We start from the raw sequence: 27911 nt of genomic DNA, 5'->3' as shown, positions 1-27911 counted from the left end.
TCCTTGAGGTAAGGGAGTCCAGAACTAGAGGACATAAGTTTAGGGTGAGTGGGAAAAGATATAAAGGAGACCTAAGGGGCAACTTTTTCACACAGAGGGTGGTACGTGTATGGAATGAGCTGCCAGAGGAAATGGTGGAGGCTGATACAATTACAACATTTAAAAGGCATTTGGATGGGTATATGAATAGGAAGAGTTTGGAGGGATATGGGCCAGGTGCTGGCAGGTGGGACGAGATTGGGTTGGGATATCTGGTCGGCACAGACGAGTTGGACTGAAGGGTCTGTTTCCATGCTGTACATCTCTAAGACTGTATTTACCAACACCTTTCACCCCAACCTCAAATTCACCTGGACCATTTCGGACACCTCCCTCCCCTTCCTGGACGTCTCCATCACCATTTCTGGCAACTGACTAACCACAGACTCAATGATTCCCACAGCTACCTAGACTACACCTCCTCCCACCCTACATCCTGTAAAAACGCCATCCCTTATTCCCAAAATTCGTCTGCCTCTGCCACATCTGTTCCCAGGATGACCAATTCCACTTCAAAGTCCCGGATGGTCCCCTTCTTCCATGATCGCAACTTCCCTTCCCACATGCTTGACGATACCCTCCAGCACATCTCCTCAACCTCCCGCATCACTGCCCTTGAACCCCACCCCTCCCAATGCAACAAGGACAGAACCCCCCTCAACCTCACCTTGCTCCTCACGAACTTCCGCATACAATGCATTATCCTCTGCCACATCCGCCACCTACAAACGGACCCCACCACTAGAGATGTATTTCCTTCCCCATTCCTATCAGCATTTCAAAAAGACCCTTCCCTCCGCGACTCCCTCATCAGGTCCATGCCCCCACCAACCCATGCCCCACTCCTAGCACCTTTCCCTACCACCGCAGGTAGTGCCAAACCTGCGCCCGCACCACACTCTTCACCTCCATCCAAGGCTCCAAGGGATTCTTCCACATCCATCAGATATTTACCTGCACCTCTACCAATGTCATCTCCTGCATCTGTTGCACCCGGTGTGGTCTCCTCTATGTCAGGGAGACAGGATGCCTTCTTGTGGATCATTTCCTAGAACATCTCTGGGACATCAGCGTCCACCAACCCCACCGCCCTGTAGCTGAACACTTCAACTCCCCCTCCCAGTCTGTCAAGGACATGTAGCTCCAACTCCATCGCCAAACCGTTACCACCCGATGCCTGGAGGAAGAATGCCCATATTCCCCCCGGGACTCTGCAACTGCACAGGATAAATGTGGATTACAACAGTTTCCTCATTTCTCCTCCTCCTCTCCCACCATCACCACCCCCAACACATGCATTTTCCCCGTTCCAAGCCTCCAACTCGGTACCGCCCTCCGAACCTGTCCATCACTCCCCCTCTGACCTATAACCTTCTCCCTCACCTTCATTCACCTATCGCTTTCTCATCTACCTTCCCCCAAATCCCAGCCCCCTCCCATTTCTCTCTTAGCCCCAGCCCATAAGCCTCATTCCTGATGAAGGGCTTATGCCCGAAGCATTGATTCTCCTGCTCCTCCGATGCTGCCTGACCTGCTGTGCTTTTCTAGCACCACACTCTCTCAGTTCTGATCTCCAGTATTTGCAGTCCTCACTTTCTCCCTTAGAGTAGAGATGACCTAAAAGTCTGAATGAAATTACTTTTAATAATGTCCTCGAGCTAATGAGAATGAGGTAGCAACAAAGTGTTGTATTTATAGTCTTACTGATGCCACAGGAAGGAATTGAGTAATTAAGTCATTGGAGTTGAGACACACTCAGTAAAATAGAGAGAATTTCATTTTCTTTCGAGACCTTTGCAATCCCTGCCCTGCTGCCTCTCAGCACTAGGGACCTCTGTTCAATTCCAACCTTGGGTGACTGCATAAACTCCACACAGACGTTCTCCCCATGCTTGCATAGGTTTCCACCAGGTGCTCTAGTTCCTTCCAGAGTCCAAAGATGTGCAGGTTAGGTGGATTAGCCGTGAGAGGAGTAGGGCCATGGGGATAGGGTAAGAGAGTGGATCTGGGTGATCAGTTCTTTGGAAGGTCACTGAGCTCAGTGGGCCAAATAGCCCCTCTACTATTGGGATTCTATGCAAGTGTTTGATGGGGACGGTGTAGAGGGTGTTTTACTTTATTTAACTCTGCACTTACAGGATTGAATAACCTACGAACCCCCAACTCCTAATTATTTATGAAAAGGCTGGATTATCCACTAATCTCTCATTTTTGACTTACTGGCATCCCTGTAGGTTGCAAGGAATAGGTTCCATCGGGTGTTTCAAACGTCTCAGTCCCTGGATACAGTTTCCCCCAGTGACACACTCTTCTGCTTTGAAGTGTTGACTAAGGATCTTGCAAAGGAGAGGGTGCTCGAACTGAATGTACAACAGGTACCTACTTTTGCTGTTTACCTGATTCTAGCTCTGAATATAGACTAGTCATTATACATGAAATGGCTCTCAGTTCTGGAATGTTTGCACTTTGTCTGTCATTGCTATCCCTTCCTGGGTTGCTTGGACAGCAGGCTGAGGATGCTGTGTCGGCAATTCCATGTCATGGTTATTCGTAGACAAATTATCTGGAGTCTAAACTAGTAACTGGGAGAATGACACTTCAAAATCCCCAGTGGCTGTTTGAGGGTTCAGTTTTAAATAAAGACCTGGTGTCAGTAAAAATGGAGTTGTAGGGTTGTTTTTAAAACGCATTGTTTCACAATGTTCTTTAGGAAAGAAAGCCTGAGTCTTTGCCCAGCTTGGGCATTTTTATAACACACTAATATTTCAGCAGTGTGTTTGGCTCTTAACTGCTCCCTGAAGTGACCCAGTGAGTTGCTCAGTTATAGTAAACCAGCTAGGTACAGCACAAGAAAGCTCACCACCCCCACCACCTCAGAACAGCCTGGGATAGATAGTAAATATTGGTGGAGCCAGCACCACATTCTTCCCACACGCTGTCAGTCATTCTCCCACACTCAATCAAACCACTGTCTAGTTTTGCGGATTTCCACCACTGGAAGCTGTGCCCATGTTGCAGATGCAATCTCAGATTAGCTCAGCAGATGGTGATTCACATGAGCAGTATGGAAGGTGCCAGTGCCGTCCTGGGTTAATTATTCTCTGACTGGTGAAGGTAGATGTGCTGCACTTCATCTCCTCACACTCAGGGGGAGGAGATTCCCTCTACGTTCCTATGGAAAATGCAGTATTCTAAACATCAGGTGAGCACTAGATTGTAGTCATCTGTTATTTTTATTCATGATATGTACAACACGAACAGGCTTGCACTTAATAACCATCCCAAGTATTGTTTTGTATTCCTAAGAACTAGAAGGAGTCGCAGCTATTGAGTCCCTCAAAACTGCACCTCCACTTAATCGGATTATGGCTGATCTCACGTCAGCATCACACCACTTTTCCTGCCTGCTCCCCATTACCTGTTGCTAATTAAAATTCTGTCCCCCCCCTCAAATGTATTCAGGTGTCCACGTGCAGTGTGGAAATGATTACTTCATTCATAGGAAGTGGGCATTGCTGGCTCAGCCAGCACTTATTGCACTTAAGGAAGTGATGGTAAGCTGGTTTCTTGAACTACATCCTGAGGACAGCAGCAGTCAACGAAGGCAGCTCATTGCCTGTGAAAAGTTGACAATCGGAGATGGGCAGTAATGTCTAAATCCCATTTTGTAAAAAAAAAGGATCCGAGCCCATATCTATAGAGACTACTTCTCACTGTGAGACATGTGCCTCTGTTACAGCTTGTTTACTATTTGACTGACACCATTAGAATAGTAGATTTTCCTATTAACTGAATAGTTGTAAAGTTGTGGAGAAAATTCATTTCTCATCCTCCACAGCTACAAACCTTCCAGGCTTGTCCTTCAGTTACGTTAAAATGTCAAGCTGATTGATACTGGTGTTGTCTGTTGGCCATGTTTCATAATTGTTGAATGTAACGTATTTTTTAATCTCCCCTCGTAATGACCTTTAAACACATTAGCTGTATTCACTGTTCTGTTATTTAGACTCTTTGTATGTTGAGTGTTTCATGCTGTAACTGACTCTCCCAGCTGGTAGATATGTCTAATTTGCTGCCTCTCTGTTTATAGCGACTGTTAATCCCTAACATCCCAATCAACAAATGTGCTGCCTGTCAGAAACCACAGCAGCCTGATGAAAAGTTGCGGCGATGTACTAGTTGCTACCGAGTCGCCTACTGCAACCAGTGAGTCAGATCTTTAAATCCATACATTACTGCCATAAATATCAACAGTAGGCATTGGTTTTCTTTCTCATTTTCATGTCTGCTCACGGTACACAGATGGAAGAAGGGTGCTGGTTGGATTGACTGGCTGATAAGTGTTAAGATGATACCTCTGTTTCAGTATCTTCTCCCATGCTTCTTGCAAGCAGTTATGTTTGATAAAGCAATTTATTGAATTCAGTTTGTTCTGTTGAATTTGGTGTGACATTGTTGGCTGCATGTGAAATTGTATCATAGCAGAATAACCATCATCAGGCAAACAGTGACACGAGACAAAAATAATCTATCTGATCAAGTATCTGTCCTTCCAAGTGGTATTATTCCCTGGAATGTTAATCCAGAGACCCACATGGTGTTCTGGGGATCCAGGTTCAAATCCCACCATTGCAGAGGGTGAAATGAAAATTCAATAAAAATCTGGAATTAAGAGTCTCATGATGACCGTGAATCAATTGTCAGAAAAACCCATCTAGTTCACTAATGTTCTTTAGGGAGGGGAACTACCGTCTTCGCCTGGCCTGCGTGTGACTCCAAACCTCCAGCAATGTGGTTGGCTCTTAACTGCCCTGTGGGCAAGTAGGACTGGATAATAAATGCTGGTCTGGTCAGTGACACCCTCATCCCAAAAATGAATACAGTATTTTTAAAAAATACATCATCCAAATGATTGTTTCTTTAGTGCAATGCTCCTACACTAGGGGGTGCTAATGTTCTTTTTTTAGATTACTTACAGTGTGGAAACAGGCCCTTCGGCCCAACAAGTCCACACCGACCCGCCGAAGCGCAACCCACCCATACCCCTACATTTACCCCTTACCTAACACTATGGGCAATTTAGCATGGCCAATTCACCTAACCCGCACATCTTTGTGACTGTGGGAGGAAACCGGAGCACCCGGAGGAAACCCACGCAGACACGGGGAGAACGTGCAAACTCCACACAGTCAGTCGCCTGAGTCGGGAATTGAACCCGGGTCTACAGGCGCTGTGAGGCAGCAGTGCTAACCACTGTGCCACCGTGCCGCCCAAAATGGCATTCTAGAATGGCATAAAATGTCTTCCTATTTATCCCTGAGAGTATTGCTTGCAAAGTTGGCATTTATTTTCCTTCAAACTGATGTTGAATAGTTAGCGTAACATAGTCGTAGAGATGTACAACACGGAAACAGACTCTTCAGTCCAATTCTTCCATGCTGACCAGTTATCCCAACCCAATCTAGTCCCACCCACCAGCACCCAGCCCATATCCCTCCAAACCCTTCCTATTCATATACCTATCCAAATGCCTCTTAAATGTTGTAATTGTACCAGCCTCCACCACTTCCTCTTGCAGTTCATTCCCCACACGCACCACCCTCTGTGTGAAAAAGTTGCCCCTTAGGTCTCTTTTAAATCTTTCCCCTCTCACCCTAAACCTATGCCCTCTAGTTCTAGACTCTTCCCACCCAAGGTAAAAGACCTTGTCTATTTATCCTATCCATGCCCCTCATGATTTTATAAGTGTCTATAAGGTAACTCCTCAGCCTCTGACATTCCAGGGCAAATAGCCCCAGCTTATTCAACTTCTCCATAAAGCTCAAACCCTCCAACCCTGGTAACACTTGGCACATCACATGGAGCTCACTTAAATGTCAAGTTATCTACTTCTGGTAGGAGAAACAAAACGTGCAGATTATTACTTAAATAGTAGGAGGTTGGAAAGTGTAAAAGTCTGACAGCATGCAGGTCCAGCAGGTTAAGAAGGCTTACCAATACCTGCTAATTGAGACCAATAGAAGCTGAAAATGGGTTGATCTTGGTAGCAGATCAAGTGCTGACAAAGCTTCCGGTTACCTGCCACTTCAACGCACCGCATTCTTCCATGGCTAGCATCTTTACCTTAAGCTTGCAGCAGTGCTCCCCAAGCTTAGTGCAATCTGGAAGAACAGCATCTCATTTTCTACTTGAGGACCCTGCAACTTTCAGGATTCAATACTGAGTTCAATAATTTTAAGACTTGAGCACCTTCACCCAGGCCCTTGCCTTACCCTTGCTCCCAGACTCCAGGCCCTATCATCACATCGGTTTTCAACAATTAATGATCTCATTAGCAGTTATTGATTCTTTCGGGCTGACCTATGCTGATCCCTTTGTCTATCCAACTGCTGCTCTCTCTCGCGCGCTCTCTCGCTGGCCTCCATCTCCACCTTTCTTTACTCCTCCTCATCTTCAGAGTATATACCAACCTTTTCCTAGTTACAATCAGTTCTGAAGAAGGGTCACTCAACCTGCAATGTTACCTCGCGTTCACTTTGCTGCTGCTGTTGTCAGACTGCTGGGTTTTTCCAACAATTTCTGTTTTTGTTGCTGATTTCCAGTATCCACAGTTCATTGGGTTTTTATTGAAAAGAAAATCAATTGACTGACTAAATAATTCAACAGTTTCTTGGTCAATTTATGTGGATTTCTCAAGTTATTTTCAGATTTTAATTTTAGAACTGAATTTAGATTTTCAAACTACGCAGTGGGAATTGAACTCCTGTTCACTGCATTAGCAATCTAGAGTCATTGGATAACCACAGTACCTCTCACTGATGGTTTACTGCATGAATCAAAATACCATGTGAATAAACCATGTCATTAGTTTTCCAACAAAAGCAGTGTTTCTTGAAGGAAAGTTATTTCAAAACTGCAAAGCAATTTTTGGACAGTTGCTCGGTCATTCAGAGCTTGAACTTTACTGAAGTGACATTTATATGATATTCAGGCTGAATGCAAGAATGCCACGTTTCCAACAATTGCAACAATTTGTTTATGATTTGGTTGGCAAGTTGACTAGCTGAGATATTATCATGAAGAAAGTAACCGAGCAATAAGCCTCCCCAAACTCTCAGGTAATTCAAAAAAGGCACAAGGTTTGAATCTTTCGCTTAATGTTCACAGAGAACGGATCCCTTTGTTAGAATGTTTATTACTTTTCGCAACTGTAAAAGAGCTAGGTTATGCAGAATGTCTGAAACTGTCTGCCTTTTCAGTGCGTTTTTGGAATTGACCATTAGCAGAAGTCTGTGTAATGCATGTTCAATGAAATCTCTTTCCATGTTTCCAGGACTTGTCAAATGAACCATTGGTCAGATCATAAAAACCAGTGCAGGGCAGAGAATATTGGTTGTCCCTTCATAATTAGCGTTCCCGAGTCCCGGCTCACATATTCCAGACTCGCGCAGCTGCTGGAGGGATATTCGAGGTACTGTGATTTTAAGGATAAGTTAATAAAGAACTGTATAAATTAACCCCTCGCTGGATCAAAATAACAGCTGCCCTTACTCTCACTGTCTCCGGAAACAAAAGTTGTACCACCCGCATGCCTTTCACATTATTTCAACATTACTGAGGAGTTTTATGAAATGTTCAGATAGTGACATTACAAGAAGGCTTTTAGTCATTGGGATGTGTTTTTCTTTGACCTACGAGTCATATGGCTAAATGCTGTTGCATTGTTCCACCAATGTGTGGGCTTTGTGGTGTGAATTTTAAATGCCCCTCCAAGTATGTGCAGCTTGTGCTGCGTTAGCTGATCGTAATCAATGCAGGAGTAGGCCCATGCGGTCCTTTGAACCTATTCCATCATTCAGTAAGATTAAGGTCATTGCTGATCTGATTGTTGCCTAACTCCACATTCCTGCCTTCCCCCAATAACCTTTTGACTCCCATGTTCATCAAGAAACTATGTGCCTCTGCTGTAAAAATATTGAATGACCTCAGCTCTATCCCTTTCTCAGAAGTGAGTTTCAAACTCATGGCCAACTGAAGGAACAAATTTTCCATTAATTTCTGTCTTGAATTTTTGAGCTCTAGTCCCCTTTTCCAGTCTCGCCTACAAAGGAAAACATCCCACCCCCTCCCCCAACAAGTTTTCTTAGGCTCTGAGGTGCAAGTGAGGACCCTGCCCTCCAGGCTTTTTCCACAGCATTCTGAACATTTAAAGTGTGGTCATATTTACTGCGAGGTACGAGAAAATGGTTTTGTTGAGGTGTGAGTGTTTGAAGAGTCTTCCGTTAGCAGCCATCTGTACCAGATAGTAATCAATAAATCCAAGAGGGAACTCGAGCAAGGGAAGTTGGAAAGTGAAGCTTGCTAGCACAAGAAGTATTTGAGATGAATGGACAGGAAGTATTTCCAGTAATCTAAGTGAAGACATTAGGGAGAAAGGAATAGCTAGTTGAGATGAAGTTGGCGGGGTGTGAAAGAAGGTTCATGTGCAGCATAAACACCAGCCAAATTTGTCCAAAGTGCCTTAAACTTTATTGAAAGTATCTAATTTATTAATTGTAGATAAGCCACTCAAATCCTCAGTGCAATGCAATATGAGCTATGCCAAATCCTTGTACTTGGTTTCAAGTTCCCTGTTTATGTAGGATGCTGAAATGTTATGCACTGACCAGGTTCCACCATGTGGCAGACTGATTTACCCAGACTTTGCAAATCCCTGACACAATCCTACCTTTTGCATGCTAAGTGCTCTGTTATGAATATTATATCATTTTTAACCCATGGGCACTTCACCCCGACCCTGGCAACAGGACTCTCTCTCACTGCTTGGGAAAATGTCACAATGGAGTAAATGAGAAGCTTTCCACTATTAGAGTTGATGACTAGAGGTCACAGTTTTACCACAATTGACAAAAGAGCCAGAGTTGATAAGAATTCCTTCAGGTGAATAATGATCTGGAATGCAATGGTTGAACAGCACAGTGGCACAGTGGTTAGCACTGCTGCCTCACAGCGCCTGAGACCCGGGTTCAATTCCCACCTCAGGCGACTGACTGTGTGGAGTTTGCACGTTCTCCCCGTGTCTGTGTGGGTTTCCTCCGGGTGTTCCGGTTTCCTCCCACAGTCACAAAGATGTACGGGTCAGGTGAATTGGCCATGCTAAATTGCCCATAGTGTTAGGTAAGGGGCAAATGTTGGGGTATGGGTGGATTGTGCTTTGGCGGGTTGGGGTGGACTTGTTGGGCCGAAGGGCCTGTTTCCACATTAAGTAATCTAATCTAATACAATTCAAGAAGAAATTGAATAAATACTTTAAAACCACTGATGCAACTGAATTACAATTCCTTTGTAGGATTCTATGCTTGTCTTGCTGTACATGGTCAGATTAATAATTTTGTATTCTTTGGCAGGTATTCGGTAAATGTGTTCCAGCCCCCATTCCAGCCAGGCCGGATCTCGCCAGACCCACCACCTTGTAAAGTGGAGAATGTACAGCCCAGCCCTGGAACTACTACCACCTCTGAGATAGGTGATGGAAAGATATCCCAGGAGCTTCAGCAGAGAGATTTCAGGCCCGTGCACCGTGCTTATTTAACCAGCTCTGTTTCTGAGCCCCTGCTGGCTTCTGCTTTCTCAAAGGGGATGAGTATGCCAGGTAGAGACAAAGATTCCATTCACAGCTACGACTCTGGATTCTCAGAAATGCAGCCATTGTCACAGGAAGACACCGGATGTGAGAAGGAAACCTCTTACGAGAAAGCTCCGAAGCCCGAAGGTGGTGATTTTTTTTCAGTCTTCACAAATCCGTCTTGATAAGGCAGTATAGTAAATAAATCCTAGTTTGAGTATCTGAGACATCTGGTCTACAGTGTACCTCTTCAATAAGAACCAAGAGCACAAGAAAAGTCTTTTCAAGCGTCAAATCTCATCTTTTAGCTGCAGCAATGGTCTGCAGCTTTAACAATGTTGTCTTTCCCTGAATCTAGGTGCTGTAGTTATCTTGAATTGTGATTTTAGCACACCATTAAGAAAGCAAGGTTTTAATGAGTGAATAGAAAACCGAAAATGCTTAACTGATTAGGAGCCATCTTTGGAGAGTAAGTGGTTGTTTTACCGTAATATCCTTGTATCAGAACCAGCCCATGTTGCTGCTGAAATAATTTTCCATTCAACCTGTGCAGACATGTTATAACACACCTTTGGTCGAGTAGGATTTGAACCCGAGCTCTCTAGCTCAAAAGTAGCAACGCTATCATTGCGTCGCAAGAGTGCCTCATATTACTGCACAATGGTGGTTGTACTGACATGAAACTAATTGTGGCATGCAGCTTACTATACCACCAATACATCAACTTATTATCCACGGCACATGTTATCCACGTAGAACTTTGCACTATTATGGGTTTATTGATCTTAGCTATATGAAGCTTCCCTATATGAACTTGGAGCGTTTGTGTGAAAGATGAACTGTATCTGGTTATCCCGCACATGGTGGGATACTGTCAGGAAATTTTCAAGCCTGGGTGAAATTCTCCCCTCTAGTTAACAACCTGCCATACATTTGGGACTCAGTCACTGCGTTATTTGTATTATCACAGCAGTATAATTAGGCACACTGTGGAAACAGGCAACTGAAACCCAAGTGAGAATAGATCACTGCTCTGCATCCCCCTCTGACTGAAGGGCTTGAGTGCTCTCACAACTAAACTGGGAGACGGCAAGATCAGGCTGTATGAAACTTGATCAATGACCTTTCTCTGCACTTTGCCCATCACAGTTTCATTGTGATCTGAACCTTGCAAACCCTCAGTGTAGGCGTATTATGCTATCTTCTGGATATAGATCTTTCATGTTATTAACTTTATTTTAAAGTGTACTGAATATTGAAGATTATCAACCTGTCTTCATTCTCAGTACCCTACTGTCGGAATAAATTAAAAAGTATTGGAAACGGCAGCATGAGTGGAGAAAGAGAGACCGAGTTCACGTTTCATGTCAAGATCTTTCATCTGGAACTGATGAAATTCTTCTGCTTGTTAAATCCCGAATGTTATCTATTTTTAAAACCTATCTGTAATATTCTACCATAATGAAAAGCTCCATTGGTCATCTGTTCAATTAGATATTTCTTTTTACAAATCTTGTGTTACTTTTATTTTCACATACACTGCTGCCATTATTATTCTAGATATGCATATTTGGCCAAGTTTGACTGCTGCATCCTGATAGTGAAAATAGATATGAAAATGAAGGCCACATGTACTTGCCCTTGGAACCTTAACTATGCACCTTATCTCCACAATTAGACAAATAACTCTCGCTTTCTGTAACCTTTACTTTGTCTAGAAGCCTTCCCTTGGGAACTTTAGGAAGTGTGTGACATTTTTCTGAAAGTTTAAAACTATGTCCTAGATAGTTTCACTGTCAACTCCATGTGAAATGTTTGAAGCTGAGGAGACTATCAGGCGGGCAGCTTCTTTTTGATGCTCTTCAGTTAAGCAATTCTGTATGTAATACTTTCTGCGCGCATAAAAACAGTTTACAATGTCCTTTTCTTCCCCCCCGACCCCCCCCAAATAGCTGCAATCCCTGGTTACCAGCAGCCAGTTGAGTCTGTGCGCTTCCACACACCACAGTTTTACATCAAAATCATTGACGCTTCAAACAAAGAGCAGAAAATGGAAGACAAAGGTGAGGCCAACAAGCGTTTTTTATTAAATGTGGATTATTGTTAAGCTCTTTGCCAGCTGCTGTGCTAAACCAGTTTGTGAAAGAAAAGCAAATGCCTCTGTTTTAAATGTAGGGCAGCTGCAGCTCTTTGGGGCCATCGGTCACTGAGCATTTCTATCTCTGGTTTAATTTGGTTGCTTTGAAAAACTCATACAGATTGCTACTACACAGCAGCTGCAGCTAGTGAATCCAGCGCAATCTTTTCTAAACACGGCCTCTGGTTTAACAGATATCTGGTCACCATGGGCAAGTTGGACCAAAGGGTCTGTTTCCATGCTCCATGACTTTATGTTTATGATTCTGTGTCAGCTTCTGCCCAGCTGTGGGTTTAGTATCTGTAATGGTGGAGGGGGTAGGTAGCACTGGGGAATGTACTTCCACTATCACTTGTTGTTGAGCATGTTGTGAGTGATCAAAGGTGGGGTTTAGGGTTGGGCCTACTGTTGGAAAAACACATTCAAGAAATAAAGTGGAGCTTGCAAACAGTCAGTGACACCTGCTGTAACAATCACTGCCAGAGCTAAGGGAACAGCCTTGAGTTCTTCAATCCAACTCTTCTGCAAGGCAAACGTGCTAAATAGAGTCTCAAAGGGTTTGACCATCTGTGAACTGAAGAGGGCTGTTTCTGACAAAGTGTAATCCATTTAATTCCAACACGTTTGTTTGAGTAAGCAGTGTCTCATCAGAATTGATGGACAAGGAAACTCTGGCAAGGGGGAAAAAGAAAATCAATCGCTGCATATTGATATCTGCATTCTGACTCCTGTTTTACTTCGGTGCTGTGTGCCCCTGCAATCCTGCACTGCTCCCCTGCCCCCGGCATGTGTGTGCACGCTTTGCCGTCCACCCACTTGCTGGCAAGTGCTTGTGTTCCAATGGGCAGGCTACTCACGCAGTGGAATGCTGAAATGTATCAGCGACTGCAAACAGAACAAGAAATAACAGTTCAGCTTGAACCTAATCACAGTGGCGTCATATATAACAGAACTAGGGTGGTCATGCTGTTAAGTAGCACAGGCCCCAAGCTGAAAGGTGCGCAAAATACCATGTGACCTTTTTTTTTTATTTTTAAAAGGGGAGGCATTTAGATGTGGTATAGTGGTGTTGAGGTTTTCAAAACCGGTCAGTCATTCTGCAACAGTTACCTAAATGTATCAGTTCAAAGAAGGTTTAGATGAGATTACTTACAGTGTGGAAACAGGCCCTTCGACCCAACAAGTCCACACCGACCCGTCGAAGCGTAACCCACCCAGACCCATTCTCCTACATTTACTCCTTCACCTAACACTACGGGCAATTTAGCATGGCCAATTCACTTAACGTGCACATTTTTGGATTGTGGGAGGAAACCGGAGCACCCGGAGGAAACCCACACAGACACGGGGAGAATGTGCAAACTCCACACAGAGTCGCCTGAGGTGGGAAGGTATGTGACTACAATTGAGTTTGGGAGAACCATTGGAGTGTTGATGGAGTGAGACATCTATACTTCTGGGTTTATGACCATATGCACATTTAGCAAAGATTCATGAGTTGAGTTCAGAAGCAAGTTTTTTTTAGTTTCTGACCTAGCAAGCATTTTTGAGTTCAGGGGGAACCAGTCATTGAAGCAGCAGTACTTTCAGCTTGAGATTTCCAAACCAGCTTGAGCTTGGGACAAAACTCGACCAGTTATTGGAATTCAAAGCATTCTTCATCAGGTTTAGAGGAATAGTAAAATTTTCTCTACAGTTCAAAGAAGAAAAACTGCAAGGAGTCCATTTAAGTAGAAATGTGGAATTGAAGGAGGAATATAATTTCTCTGCACTTGAGTCTCTGTGAAGACTGTGTTGGGGATAAAGGTTGAAATTTTAATCAGTATATTGAAATATTCCTAACTGGAATGTATATAGGGCATGGTTTATTTTTCTTTCATGTAATATAATAAACTTGTGTTCTGCTGTTCAAGGATCTCTGAAGACTAGTGTGTATATTTCAGAGACTAATGTAAACTAACAAAAAGAGAAAAATTAAACATATGATCGTTTAGACAAGCTTTCATTCTGGGATCTGACCTTTCCAATAATACCATCAGGATCATGGCAATACTAAGGGAGGCTGGGCTATCAGTGGGTCAGTACTAAGGGAGGCTGGGCTATCAGTGGGTCAGTACTAAGGGAGGCTGGGCTATCAGTGGGTCAGTGTGAAGGGATGCTGGGCTATCAGTGGGTCAGTACGAAGGGATGCTGGGCTATCAGTGGGTCAGTACTAAGGGAGTGTTGCTCTATCGGAGGGCATATTTTTAAACCAGGCTCCAACCACCACCACAGAGGAACGTAACAGATTTTGAGGGAAGGAAGACACCGTTTTCCCTGGATTGTTGACTAATTTTTGTCCCTCAATCAACCCAAGGTTGAACCCTAGATTTTAAATTGTAGTGTATCCAGTGTTGAACCACTCCCGTTTATTGATGTGGTTTCCATCAGGATGCCAGCATTGACAGCGTTATTTGCAGTAATCTTCCTGATTTGTGCTTCATGTCTCACCTTGTCAATCTGGCTTCTCTTCTTTATAGGTGATGCTCCATTGGAGTTGCCAGACAGCATCTCTCTGGCAATGGTATGGAAAAATAATGAGAGACAGAAGGAATATGTGTTAGTGGAATCCAAGGAGTTGGAGTATGTTGAAGATCCCAGTTCAGCCAATGAGGCAGCCAGAGCTGGCTACTTCACACTCGAACAGTGCCTGAATCTTTTCACCAAACCTGAGGTGCTGGCGCCTGAGGAAGCTTGGTAAGATTCCTTGCCCTGGTTTTTATCTTTTCCTACTAGACCATGGGTATTAATCATAGGTGTCTCATCTCCGTGTCCGGAGGTTGTAATTTCATTTTCTGTTCTGGAGTTTTGAGCATGTCACCCAAGCTGAACTGTGGAGTGTGTGGTACTAAGGGAGGTGCTGTTAGAGGTGTGATCTGTCAGAGACACTGGTGAATAATGCCTGGTCTTCACTTTCAGTTTGAAGTGAAGGATCCCATGACCACAATTTCAAAGAGGAGTTGAGAAAATTTTCTCAGTGCCCTGGCTAATGTTTATTTCTTAACGAGTATCACAACAATTCTCAATTGGTTTCTCAGTGCTGTTTGTAGGGATTGTGATGTGTGCATGTTTCCTGCTTATCAACAGTGACTACGTTTCAGCAGGGAACCTAATTAGCTGTAACGCTAGAGAATTCCTGAAACTCCAGAAGGTGCTCAGATACTGAGGAGGCCCATGTCCAAATGCATCCAGACCTGGACAGTATCCAGGCTTGCTAAGTAACATTTATCCCACAATAATGCCTGGTTATGACCACCTCCAGGAGAGAACCTAATCACTGTCCCACAGACATTCAATGGTGTTACTATTTTTGAAGGCCCCCCCCCCCATCAATATCCTGGAGGGTTACCATTAACCACAAACTGATCTAGCCATATAAATCTTGTGGCTTTAAGAGTAGATTAAAGGCTAGGAATGGTGCAGCAAGTCGCTTGCTGCCCAAAGCTGCAAATCCTGTCCACCATCTGCAAGGCCCAAGTCAGGAGTGTGATGGAATACTCCACTTGACTGGGTGGATGTAGCTCCCACCAACACTCAAGAAGCTTGATACCATCCAGAACAAAGCAGCCCACTTGATTAGTGTCACATCCACATCTACAGAAATGCAGAGATATTTCTTCAGCCAGAGAGTGGTGGGCCTGTGGTATTCATTGCTGCAGAGTGCAGTGGAGGCCGGGACACTAAATGTCTTCAAGGCAGAGATTGATAAATACTTGATGTCACAAGGAATTAAGGGCTACGGCGAGAATGTGGGTAAGTGGAGTTGAAATGCCCATCAGCCATGATTGAATAGCGGAGTGGACTCGATGGGCCGAATGGCCTTATTTCCACTCCTATGTCTTATGGGCTTACTTCCTCCACCACAGACATTCAGTAGCAGAAATGTGTACCATCTGCAAGATGCACAGCAGAAATTCACTAAGGCTGTTCAGACAGCACTTTCCAAACCCACAGTCACTTCCATCTAGAAGGACAATGGCAGCAGATACCCCTCAAGTTCCCCTCCAGCCTCGTACCATCCTGACTTTGAATTATATCGCCGTTCCTTCAGTGTTGCTGGGTCAAAATCCTAGAATTCCCTCCTTAATGATATTGTGCGTCCATCCACAATACATGGACTGCAGCAGTACAAAAAGGCAGCTCACTCCCACCTTCTCAAAGTGGCAACTAGGAATGGATAATAAATGCTGGGCCCAGCCAGTGACGCCCACATCCAACTAATTTAAAAAAGTGGCTGTCCATAACCTTTGACATGTAAATGAAAATAGATACAAGATGTGGGTCCTGCCAACAATGCCAAGATCTCGAGATTTAATCTATTTTTGAAGAAGTTAGTCTTTGGTTATAGACCAGTGAGCCTTCGTTCTGTTGTAGGAAAGGTTTTGGAAGGATTATAAGAGAATAGATTTATAATCGTCTAGCAAGCAACAGTTTGATTTCAGATAGTCAACATGGTTTCATCAAGGGCAGGTCGTGTCTCACAAACCTCAGAGTTTTTTGAGAGGGTGACCAAGCATGTAAATGAGAATAGGGCAGTTGACGTGGTATACATGGACTTCAGTAAAGCCTTTGATAAGGTTCCACATGATAGGCTGCTGGAGAAAATGCAGAGACATGGAACTGAGGGTGATTTAGCAGTTTGGATTAGAAACTGGCTTTCTGAAAGAAGGCAGTGAGTGGTGGTTGATGGAAAATATTCAGCCTGGAATCCGGTTACTAGTGGTGTGCCACAAGGATCTGGTTTGGGACCACTGCTGTTTGTCATTTCTATAAATGACTTAGATACAGGCATAGGTGGATGGGTTAGTAAATTTGCAGATGACACTAAAGTCGGTGGAGTAGTGGACAGTTTGGAAGAATGTTACAGGTTGCAGGGGGACTTGGGTAAACTGCAAAATTGGGCTGAGGGGTGGCAAATGGAGTTCAATGCAGCTAAATGTGAGGTGATTCACTTTGGGAAGAATAACAGGAAGGCAGAGTCAATGGAAAGAGTCTTGGTGGTATGTATGTGAAGTGGGATCTTGGAGTCCATGTACATAGATCCCTGAAAGTTGCCACCCAGGTTGATAGTGCTGTTAAGAAGGCATATGGTGTGTTCGGTTTCATTCGTAGAGGGATTGAGTTCTGGAGCCATAATGTCATGCTGCAACTATACAACACGCTAGTGCGGCCGACTTGGAATATGGTGTACAGCTCTGGTTGCCATATTTTGGGAAGGATGTGGAAGCATTGGAAAAGGTGCAGAGGAGATTTACCAGGATGTTGCCTGGTCTGGAGGGAAGGTCTTATGAGGAAAGGCTGAGGGACTTGGGTCTGTTCTCATTGGCAAGAAGAAGCTAAGAGGGGATTTGATAGAGACATACAAGATGGTCAGAGGATTAGATAAGGTGGACAGTGAGAGTCTTTTTCCTAGGATGATAATGTCAGCTTGTACGAGAGGCCATAAGTACAAATTGAGGGGTGATAGAGTTAAGACAAATGTCAGACGCAGGTTCTTTACTCAGAGTGGTAAGGGCGTGGAATGCTCTGCCTACCAATGTAGTCAACTCAGCCACATTAGGGAGATTTAAACAATCCTTGGATAAGCACATGGATGATGATGGGATACAGGGGGGACGAGCTGGGAATAGTTCACAGGTCGGCGTAACATGGAGGGCTGAAGGGCCTGTTCTGCACTGTATTGTTCTATATTCTATGTGCTATGGTGTGCAAATTTGTTTCAGTTTGTTTTGAGTTGTGGTCTCTGTGAAATTCAAGAGCTGAACAGCCAGTGAGATTTCCTTGGGCCTCCCCTGTTTCTTTGAGCTTGAGCAGTGGGTTTTATGTGCATTCAGGCAGAGAGAGGATTAACACTGACAGCTGCTTCTGATCCATTGCAGGTATTGTCCTAAATGTAAACAGCACAGAGAGGCATCCAAGCAGTTGATGCTGTGGTGGCTCCCGAATGTACTCATCATCCAATTGAAGCGTTTCTCCTTCCGCAACTTCATCTGGAGAGACAAGATCAATGACATGGTGGAGTTCCCTATTAGGTGTGCCATACAGAAACCCTATCACCTCCTCATACTGAATCTCTCTCTTTACTCCGTTATGAAGAGAGAGACCGGGGTTATTTTCCTTGCAGCAGAGGAGCCTAGGGGGAACTTGATTGACGTGTGTAAAATTATAAGAGGTATAGACATCATAGACACCCTTGATGGAGGGTTCGGTGACCTGGGGGCAGATATTTAAGGTAAAGGGCAGAAGGTTTAGAGGGGATATGAGAAAGAATGTTTTCACACAGAGGATGGTGGGAATCTGGAAATCACTGCCTGTAAGGGTGATAGAGGGCACAACGTTGAACAAGTATTTAGATGTGCACTTGTAATTACAAGGCTATGGGCCAAGTCCTGGAAAGTGGGATTAAAATAGTTATGTGGTGCTTTTTGACTGGCATAAATGCAAAAGGTTAAAGGACTTTTTTTCTGTGCTGCAAATCTCTATAACCCTAAAATCATACACTGCAGAAGGGGGCCATCAACCCATTGAGACATTTTCAGGTCTTTGGGGAAGAAAATATAATGAGGCAGGTAAATTCTGACTCTGCAAACCATGGTAGGAAATCATCTCCACCTGTACCATAGGTGATGGGAGTCTCAGTCCACCAGGTAAAATTGGACACTATGTCATGGGCTATCACTTCAAAACTGTTCTCTGCTTCAGCATTGCATTTGCCTTGCTGGTGAGGGGAAAATATATCATTCATGTCATTGGGGTGAACTTGATAGTGGCACTTGCACGGAATAGAGACGGTGTACTGAAAGCTGTGCTCTGTACCTGTCCCAGGGATATTTGATGACAAAATACAAAAAAGGAGCTGGTGAAGTAAATCCTGCAGTACTTTGAACCTGCTCAACATTATATTTCCATCCTTCCCCAAGAAATGTATCCAACTCTCCGTCAAATATATACAACGTTGGAGCATCCATCTGGGGCATAAGATGTCAAAGATTTACAACATTGAGAGTGAAGTATATTTTCCTCATCTGAGTTGTGCATGATTGACCCCTTATCCTGAGATTGTATTCCCATGATCTTCACTCCCAGATGAGTGGAAACAACTGTCTACCTGTAAAGGTGCTTCAGAGTCATGACGTGGGACTGTTTAGAGGGGTTTTTACTCCGTATCTGACCTCATATTGTGATGTCCTGCGAGTGTTTGGGGCAGTGTAGAGGGAGCTTTACTCTGTATCTAACCCTGTGCTGCATCTATCCCAGGACAGTTTGATAGTGTGGAGGAAGCTTTACTCTGAATCTGAGCTGTACTTTATCTGTTCTCGGAGTGTGTGATAGTGCAGAGGGAACGTTATCTAATCCCATGCTGGGAGTGTTTGGGGACAGTGTAGTGCCATAGGAGAAAGTGAGGACTGCAGATACTGGCGATCAGAGTCGAGAGTGTGGTGCTGGACAGACCAGGCAGGTCAGGCATCAACCAAGGGACAGGAGAATCAACATTTCAGGCATAAGCCCTTCATCAGGAATGAGGCTTGTGGGCCAGGGGGCTGAGAGATAGATGGGAGGGAATTGGGGTTTTGGGGGGGGGGGGGGCGGAATGTAGCTGTGAAGGCCCGGGCAAAGGTGATAGGTCAGAGAGGAAGGTGGAGTGGATAGATGGGAAATGTGAAGGACAGATCAAGAGGGCAGTGCCGAGTTAGAGGGCTGGGACTGGGATAATGTCGGGGGAGGGGAAATGAGAGAATTGGTGAAATTCACATTGATCTTGTGTGGTTGCAGGGTCTCAAGGCAGAATATGAGGCGTTTTTCCTCCAAGCATTGGGTGGTCAGGGTTTGGCAATGGAGGAGGTCCAGGACCTGCATATCCTTGGTGGCATGGGAGGGGGAGTTTGTGTTCAGCCACAGGGCACTGGGTTTGGTTGGTGCGGGTGTCCCAGAGATGTTCTCTGGAATGTTCCACAAGTTGGCGTCCTGTCTTCCCCAATGCAGAGGAGACCACATCAGGTGCAACGGAGACAGTGGATGACATTGGTAGAGGTACAGGTAAATTTTTGATGGATGTGGAAAGATCCTTTGGGGCCTTGGATGGAGGTGAGGGGGGAGGTGTGGGCGCAGGTTTTGCACTTCCTGCGGTGGCAGGGGAAGGTGCTGAGAGGGGGGAGTGGGTTTGTAGGGTGTGTGTGGATCTGACTAAGGAGTTGCAGAAGGAATGGTCACTCCGAAATGCTGATAGGGGTGGGGAGGGAAGTATATCCCTGGTGGTGGAGTCTATTTGTAGGTGGCGGAGAACGATGCTCTGTATCCCCTATGAAGGGGAGGACTGGGGGTTCTGTCCTTGGGAGGGGTGGTGTTTGAGGGCAGCGGTGTGGGACGTGGAAGAGATGTGCTGGAGGGCACCGTCAACCACGTGACAAGGGAAATTGCAATCTTGGAAGGAGGAGGCCGTCTGGGATTTTCTAAGATGGAATTGGTCATTCTGGGAACATATGTGGTGGAGGCGGAGAAATTGGGAATAAGGGATGACATTTTTACAGGAAGTAGGGTGGGAGGAGGTGTGTGTTTGAATTAGATGCCCACGACAGTCTACTAGAGTGCAGAGAGAGCTTTGATTTGTATCTAACCTTGTGCCATGTAGATTCGTAGAGATGTACAGCACAGATACAGACCCTTCGGTCCAACTCATCCATGCCGACCTGGTATTCCAAACTGATTTAGTCCTACCTGCTGGCACTTGGCCCAATTCACTCCAAACCCTTCCGATTCATATACCCATCCAAATGTTGTAATTGTACCAGCCTCCACCACTTCCTCTGGCAGCTCATTCTATACACGTAGCATTCTCTGCATGAAAAAATTGCCCCTTGGGTCTCTTTTATATCTTTCCCCTCTCACCCTAAACCTATGCCCCCTAGTTTTGGACTTGCCCCACCCCAGGGAAAAGACCTTGTCTATTTACCCTATCTATGCCCCTCATGATTTTATAAACCTCTAAGGTCATCCCTCAGCCTCTGACGCTTCAGAGAAAAGTAGCCCCAGCCTGTTCAGCCTCTCCCTGTCGCTCAAATCTTCCAACCTTGGCAACATCCTTGTAAATCTTTTCTGAACCCTCGCAAGTTTCACAACATTCTTCCAATTGGCAGGAGACCAGAATTGCACGCAATATTCGAACAGTGGCCTCACCAATGTCCTGTACAGCCGCATCATGACCTCCCAACTCCTGTACTCAGTACTCTGACCAATAAAGGAAAGCATACCAAACGCCACCTTCGCTATCCTATCTACCTGCGACTCAGAACCAGCTCTCTACCTGCACTCCAAGGTCTCTTTGTTCAACAAAACTCCCCAGGAACTTACCATTAAGTGTATAAATCCTGCGAAGATTTGCTTTCCCAAAATGCAGCATCTCGCATTTATCTAAATCAAACTCCATCTGCTACCCCTCAGCCCATTTGCCCATCTGATCAAGAACCTGTTGTAATCTGAGTTAACCTTGTTCGCTGTCCACTACACCTCCAATTTTAGTGTCATCAGCACACTTACTAAGTATACCTCTTATGCTCACAACCAAATCATTTATGTAAATGTCAAAAAGTAGTGGACCCAGCACCCTCTCACCACCACCCTCTGTCTCCTACCTTTGAGCCAGTTCTGTACCCAAATGGCTAGTTCTCCCTGTATTCCATGAGATCCAACCCTGCTAACCAGCCTCCCATGAGGAACCTTGTCGAAAGCCTTACTGAAGACCATATAAATCACATCTGCTCTGCCCTCATCAATCCTCTTACAGAGAACGCTTTAACTTGTATCTAACCCCTGTCCTATATCTGTCCTAGGAGTATTTTTGAGAAATCCCTACTTTGGGCATGTGCAGAAAGTTCAGAGCTGTGATTACTTGGGCATGAGAAGTTTTTGTTTAATATTTTGTATCAACCACTTTTCCTTTCAAAGAAATCTGGACCTGAGCAAGTTCTGCATTGGTGTGAAGGACGTCCGACAGCCCCCTGTTTATGATCTCTATGCAGTAATTAACCACTACGGTGGGATGATTGGGGGGCACTACACCGCCTATGCACGTCTACCCAATGACAAGAACAGCCAACGCAGTGACGTCGGTGAGTTAATATTCACCAAACACACTAATTGCTTCTGGCTTTGTATAGTCTTTATCTGTCTGTGTACAAGAGCTAATAAAGGAGGGGCTGTTGCCTGTCATACTTATCTCCTTTCTCAAAAAAGAACTGCTAAACCAACTTAGAACTGCGCTGTGTATCACTGGCCGAGACCAGCTGTTTCCTAACTTCTGGCCATGAATGTTTGGTAGCCTAGTGTTGATTTCAATGAGCTAATAATTCAGAAAATGAGTTCAGATTCCACTGTGTCACTTTGGAGAATTTGTATGTGGTTTTTGAAAATCAGAAATAAAGACTGGTAAGTAAACCACAAAGTTTCAAATTGTTGCAAAAACACAGCTGGTTCCTTTAGAGAAGGAAATGTGCTATTCTTGCCTGCTCTGGGTTTGTGATTATTTCCCCAGCAATATGGTTGTTCCTTAACTTTGTTGTGAACTGGTCTTTTACTTGTGACAAAACCGGTACCAGCTATTCAACGTGATGGCCCAAAAGCACCTTAGAAACACCTTCGGGAAGAACAATAGCAGTAACCATACTTGCAACACACTCATTCCAGGAATGAATTTTATCTTCAAGTGAAGGCTCATTTGGTTTGATGTAAATTGTTATCAAGCTTTGTCCCAGGTAAAGCTAAAGGACCACAAATACAAAAAGTTGAAAAGGTATTTTGTTCAAAGTTAAAAATCAAACAACGTCAGGTTATAGTCCAACAGGTTTATTTGGAAGCACTAGCTTTCAGAGCACTGCTCCTTTATCAGGTGATTGTGGAGTATAGGATTGTAAGACACAGAATTTGGAGCAAAAGTTCACAGTGTGATGTAACTGAAGTTATATATTGAAAAAGTCCTAGTTTTTTTGTTGAGCCTCTCATCTTTTAGAATAATTATGTTGGTTTCAGTTTGTTCTTATGTAATCTTATGTAAATCGCAGAACATTAAAGTTACATTCTCAAGTGAACTTTAACAATTGGTGTCATGTCGGCCCAGATAATGTATTGAAGGTGTGAGGGTGCCCTGTGTGATACTGGCTGTGCCACAATGGGCAGGCTGATTCTCATCTAAAAGCCAGATTTACAGAATCTTACATGGATTCATGCAGTTTTTGAGCAAAGTAAAATGTAATTCTGCAGTTCTGTAGTGTGACTTGAACCCAGTTGAGGACCTTGTTCAATTCTTATTGCCTGCTTACATCTAGGACCCAGGGATATCTCTGGATAATAAACCTAAGAAGTGCAGAAGGAAAACAGAAATTGCTGGAGAAACTCATCAGGTCCAGCAGCATGTATGCAGCTGTAATATATGTATCAATAGATTCCAATTTCAGATTATTCACAGATAAATAACCTGGACCTTTTTTTTTCCCAAGAACTTTCTATTTAGGATTGCTAGCCTTGATCTTGCTGTGTTTGGGCTAGGGAGAGGATTAATAGCAGGAGCGAAGTGTTCAGCTCCAGCAAACCCATTATAGAAAAACAGGAGGAAGCCTTTTAGGTTTTCGATCCTGGTCTGTTGGATCAGGGCTGACCTATACCTTGACTCCAGTTTTCTAACTGTTCTCAATTTCCCCCAATATTCTGACCCAACAAATTATTTATCTCTGTTATGAAAACTTCAATTGACCTCCAGAATCCATAGGCTTTTGGGAGAGAGTTCCAGATTTACACACTATGTAGTGCTTCTTCATAACATGACCTCAACAGTCTGGCTCCAGTTTTAAGTTTATGCCCCTCTTTCTGGACTCACTCTGTCTTCTGTCCCCCCAGTTCCTGGGAAATAGATTCTCCTTAAATCTATTTTAAACATCTCAATTAAGTGACCTATCAAACTTGTATATTCCAGGGAATACAGGGTAGATCTATGAAGTCTAGTTTCATAATTTAACTGAACTTTACTATGACAGTGCAGGACTCCAGATGACATCCAACAAAGGATCTGAATTACTGAAGCATCACTTCCTTCCCTTTGTCTTTATCTCCTTGAAATAAAGACCAACATTTCATTAACCTCTCTTGATTGCTTTTGTGACTTGCTTTTAATCATTTATGCACTTGGGCTCCAAAACCATTCTACCCCTCCTCCGATGATCATTCATTACCATTCAGAATATAACCAGCTCAATTTCCCTCTCTGAATTATTGCTGCAAATGTGCAGTTATATGGATAAAGGAGGAGTCTGCGATGATTCTCTCATACGGCCACGAGTGCAAGCATTCAACCACTCGAGGAAAAGTGCAGTCATGACCATCAGTGTCACTGTCAACATCCTATGGATTACCATTGACTAGAAACTCAACTGGATTCACCATATAAAAGAGGAGGGAGTGGCATTTTTGATAAGGGATAGCATTCCAGCTGTGCTGAGGGAGGATATTCCAGGAAATACATCCAGGGAAGTTATTTGGGTGGAACTGAGAAATAAGAAAGGGATGATCATCTTATTGGGATTGTATTATAGACCCCCTAATAGTCAGAGGGAAATTGAGAAACAAACTTGGAAGGAGATCTCAGCTATCTGTAAGAATAATAGAGTAGGGGACTTTAACTTTCCAAGCATCGACTGGGACTGCCATAGTGTTAAAGGTTTAGATGGAGAGGAATTTCTTAAGTGTGTACAAGGCAATTTCCTGATTCAGTATGTGGATGTACCGACTAGAGAGAGTGCAAAACTTGACCTACTCTTGGGGAAATAAGGCAGGGCAGGTGACTGAGTGTCAGCAGGAGAGCACTTTGGGGCCAGCGACCATAGTTCTATTTCTTTTAAAATAGTGATGGAAAAGGATAGACCAGATCTAAAAGTTGAAGTTCTAAATTTGAGAAAGGCCAATTTTGACAGTATTAGCAAAAACTTTCAAAAGCTGATTGGTGGCAGATGTTCGCAGGTAAAGGGACGGCTGGAAAATGGGAAGTCTTCAGACATGAGATAACAAAAATCCAGAGAAAGTATATTCTTGTCAGGATGAAAGGGAAGGCTGGTAGGTATAGGGAATGCTGGATGACTAAAGAAATTGAGGGTTTGGTTAAGAAAAAGAAGGAAGCATATGTCAGGTATAGACAGGATAGATCGAGTGAATCCTTAGAGTATAAAGGAAGTAGGAGTATACTTAAGAGGGAAATCAGGAGGGCAAAACGGGGACATGAGATAGCTTTGGCAAATAGAATTAAGGAGAATACAAAAGGGTTTTACAAATATATTAAGGACAAAAGGTAAGTAGGGAGAGAATAGGGCCCCTCAAAGATCAGCAAGGTGGCCTTTGTGTGGAGCCACAGAAAATGGGGAGATACTAAATGAATATTTTGCATCAGTATTTACTGTGGAAAAGGATATGGAAGATATAGACTGTAGGGAAATAGATGGTGACATCTTGCAAAATGTCCAGATTACAGAGGAGGAAGTGCTGGATGTCCTGAAACTGATAAAGGTGGATAAATCCCCAGGACCTGATCGGGTGTACCCGAGAAATCTGTGGGAAGCTAGAGAAGTGATTGCTGGGCCTCTTGCTGAGGTATTTGTATCATCAATAGTCACAGGTGAGGTACTGGAAGACTGGAGGTTGGCAAACGTGGTGCCACTGTTTAAGAAGGGCAGTAAAGACAAGCCAGGGAACTATAGACCAGCGAGCCTGACCTCGGTGGTGGGCAAGTTGTTGGAGGGAATCCTGAGGGATAGGAAGTACATGTATTTGGAAAGGCAAGGACTGATTCGGGATAGTCAACATGGCTTTGTGCGTGAGGAATCATGTCTCACAAACTTGATTGAGTTTTTTGAAGAAGTAACAAAGAAGAGTGATGAGGGCAGAGCAGATGTGATTTATATGGCCTTCAGTAAGGCTTTCGACAAGGTTCCTCATGGGAGACTGATTAGCAAGGTTAGATCTCATGGAATACAGGGAGAACTAGCCATTTGGATACAGAACTGGCTCAAAGGTAGAAGACAGAGGGTGGTGATGGAGGGTTGTTTTTCAGACTGGAGGCCTGTGACCAGTGGAGTGCCACAAGGATCGGTGCTGGGCCTTCTACTTGTCATTTACATAAATGATTTGGATGCGAGCATAAGAGGTACAGGTAGTAAGTTTGCAGATGACACCAAAATTGGAGGTGTAGTGGACAGCAATGAGGGTTACCTCAGATTACAACAGAATCTGGACCAGATGGGCCAATGGGCTGAGAGGTGCCAGATGGAGTTTAATTCAGATAAATGCGAGCTGCTGCATTTTGGGAAAGCAAATCTTCGCAGGATTTATACACTGAATGGTAAGGTCCTAGGGAGTGTTGCTGAACAAAGAGACCTTGGAGTGCAAGTTCATAGCTCCTTGAAAGTGGAGTCGCAGGTAGGTAGGATAGTGAAGAAGACGTTTGGTATGCTTTCCTTTATTGATCAGAGTATTGAGTAAGGAGTTGGGAGGTCATGTTGCGGTTGTACAGGACATTGGTTAGGCCACTGTTGGAATATTGCGTGCAATTCTGATCTCCTTCCTGTTGGAAAGATGTTGTGAAACTTGAAAGGGTTCAGAAAAGATTTACAAGGATGTTGCCAGGGTGGAGGATCTGAGCTACAGGGAGAGGCTGAGGCTGGAGCATCGGAGGCTGAGGGGTGACCTTATAGAGGTTTACAAAATAATGAGGGGCATGGATAAGATAAATAGGCAAAATCTTTTCCCTGGAGTCAGGGAGTCTAGAACTGGAGGGCATAGATTTAGGGTGAGAGGGGAAAGATAAAATAGAGACCAAAGTGGCAACTTTTTCACACAGAGGGTGCTACATGTATGGAATGAGCTGCCAGAGGATGTGGTGGAGGCTGGTACAATTACAACATTTAAGAGACATTTGGATGGGTATATGAATAGGAAGGGTTTGGAGGGATATGGGCTGGGTGCTGGCAGGTGGGACTAGTTTGGGTTGGGATATCTGGTCGGCATGGACGGGTTGGACCGAAGGGTCTGTTTCCATGCTGTACATCTCTGACGCTATATAAATACTGGCTACAAGAGCATGTCAGAGGCTAGGAATACTCATCTCCTGACTCACCAAAGTCTGTCCATTCACATGGCCCAAGTCAGGAATGTGATGGATTACTCCCCACTTGCCTGGATGGGTGCAGCTCCAACAATATTCAAGGAGCTTGTGACGCTATCCAAGAAAAAGCAGCCCACTTGATAGGCACCATTTCCACAAGCATCCATTCCCACAAACACACAACTGCTACTGAGAGTCAGTGAACCATCTACAAGATTCACTGCAGAAATTCACCAAAGATCCTCAGATAGCACCTTCCAAATCCACAACCACTTCCAACTAGAAGGACAAAAGCAGCAGATACATGGGAAACCATCCACTGCAAGTTCCCCTCCAAGCCACTCCCCATCCTAACTTGGAAATATATTCAGTGTCAGTGGGTCCAAATCCTGGAATTCCCTCCCTTAGGGCATTGGGGGTCTACCTACAGCACATGGACTGCAGCGGTTCAGGAAGGCAGCTCATCCCCACCTTCTCAAGGGGCAACTAGGGATGGGGAATGAATACTGGACCCAGCCAGTGACAGCCAAAAAGAGGATTTCTGATTTGTGGAACTTCTCTGGAGCGAGGTTTTAGAAAATAGAAAAATTTTCTACCACTAGGTATATTGTTAATAATGAATAATGTCTTTATTTTATCCTTCATTAATTACTGAAACAAAGGAAATTTCATAGTGTTTGCATTGTGATAAGGATGCATTTTCTTTGCGTGTAAATGAAGAGTTGAAAATTTCCTCTTACTATTTCTAGTCAGATAGAATCCTTGTTCAAAATATGTTATTGAGCCTTTCCCTGAAATACTAGCCTAAGACCAAGTTTATTATCACATCAATGTTGTAATATGTGACAATTTACATGCTCCACCCAACTGCACCAGCTATTCAGGTGTGCGCCCCTGAGTTCACTGTCTTAAACTGAGACTTGTCTTCAAGCTTC

General features: G+C 44.1%; 1 protein-coding gene across 6 annotated transcripts in view; it reads left to right on the top strand.

Annotated features, from left to right (window-relative positions):
- usp19 (ubiquitin specific peptidase 19) overlaps positions 1-27911 on the top strand; it is a 156583-nt gene that overhangs the window by 105383 nt on the left and 23289 nt on the right. For all 6 annotated transcript variants that reach the window (XM_060835291.1, XM_060835287.1, XM_060835286.1 and 3 more), the window contains 8 exons: positions 2274-2414; positions 4130-4245; positions 7373-7510; positions 9447-9811; positions 11617-11727; positions 14321-14537; positions 17720-17872; positions 21783-21946. In XM_060835291.1, coding sequence (XP_060691274.1) covers positions 2274-2414; positions 4130-4245; positions 7373-7510; positions 9447-9811; positions 11617-11727; positions 14321-14537; positions 17720-17872; positions 21783-21946 — 1405 coding nt within the window. The remainder of the gene's footprint in view (positions 1-2273; positions 2415-4129; positions 4246-7372; positions 7511-9446; positions 9812-11616; positions 11728-14320; positions 14538-17719; positions 17873-21782; positions 21947-27911) is intronic.

This window comes from Hemiscyllium ocellatum, chromosome 14 (assembly GCF_020745735.1).
Source record: "Hemiscyllium ocellatum isolate sHemOce1 chromosome 14, sHemOce1.pat.X.cur, whole genome shotgun sequence".
Taxonomy (NCBI): Eukaryota; Metazoa; Chordata; class Chondrichthyes; order Orectolobiformes; family Hemiscylliidae; genus Hemiscyllium; species Hemiscyllium ocellatum.
This window is presented reverse-complemented; position numbering and strand designations above follow the sequence as displayed.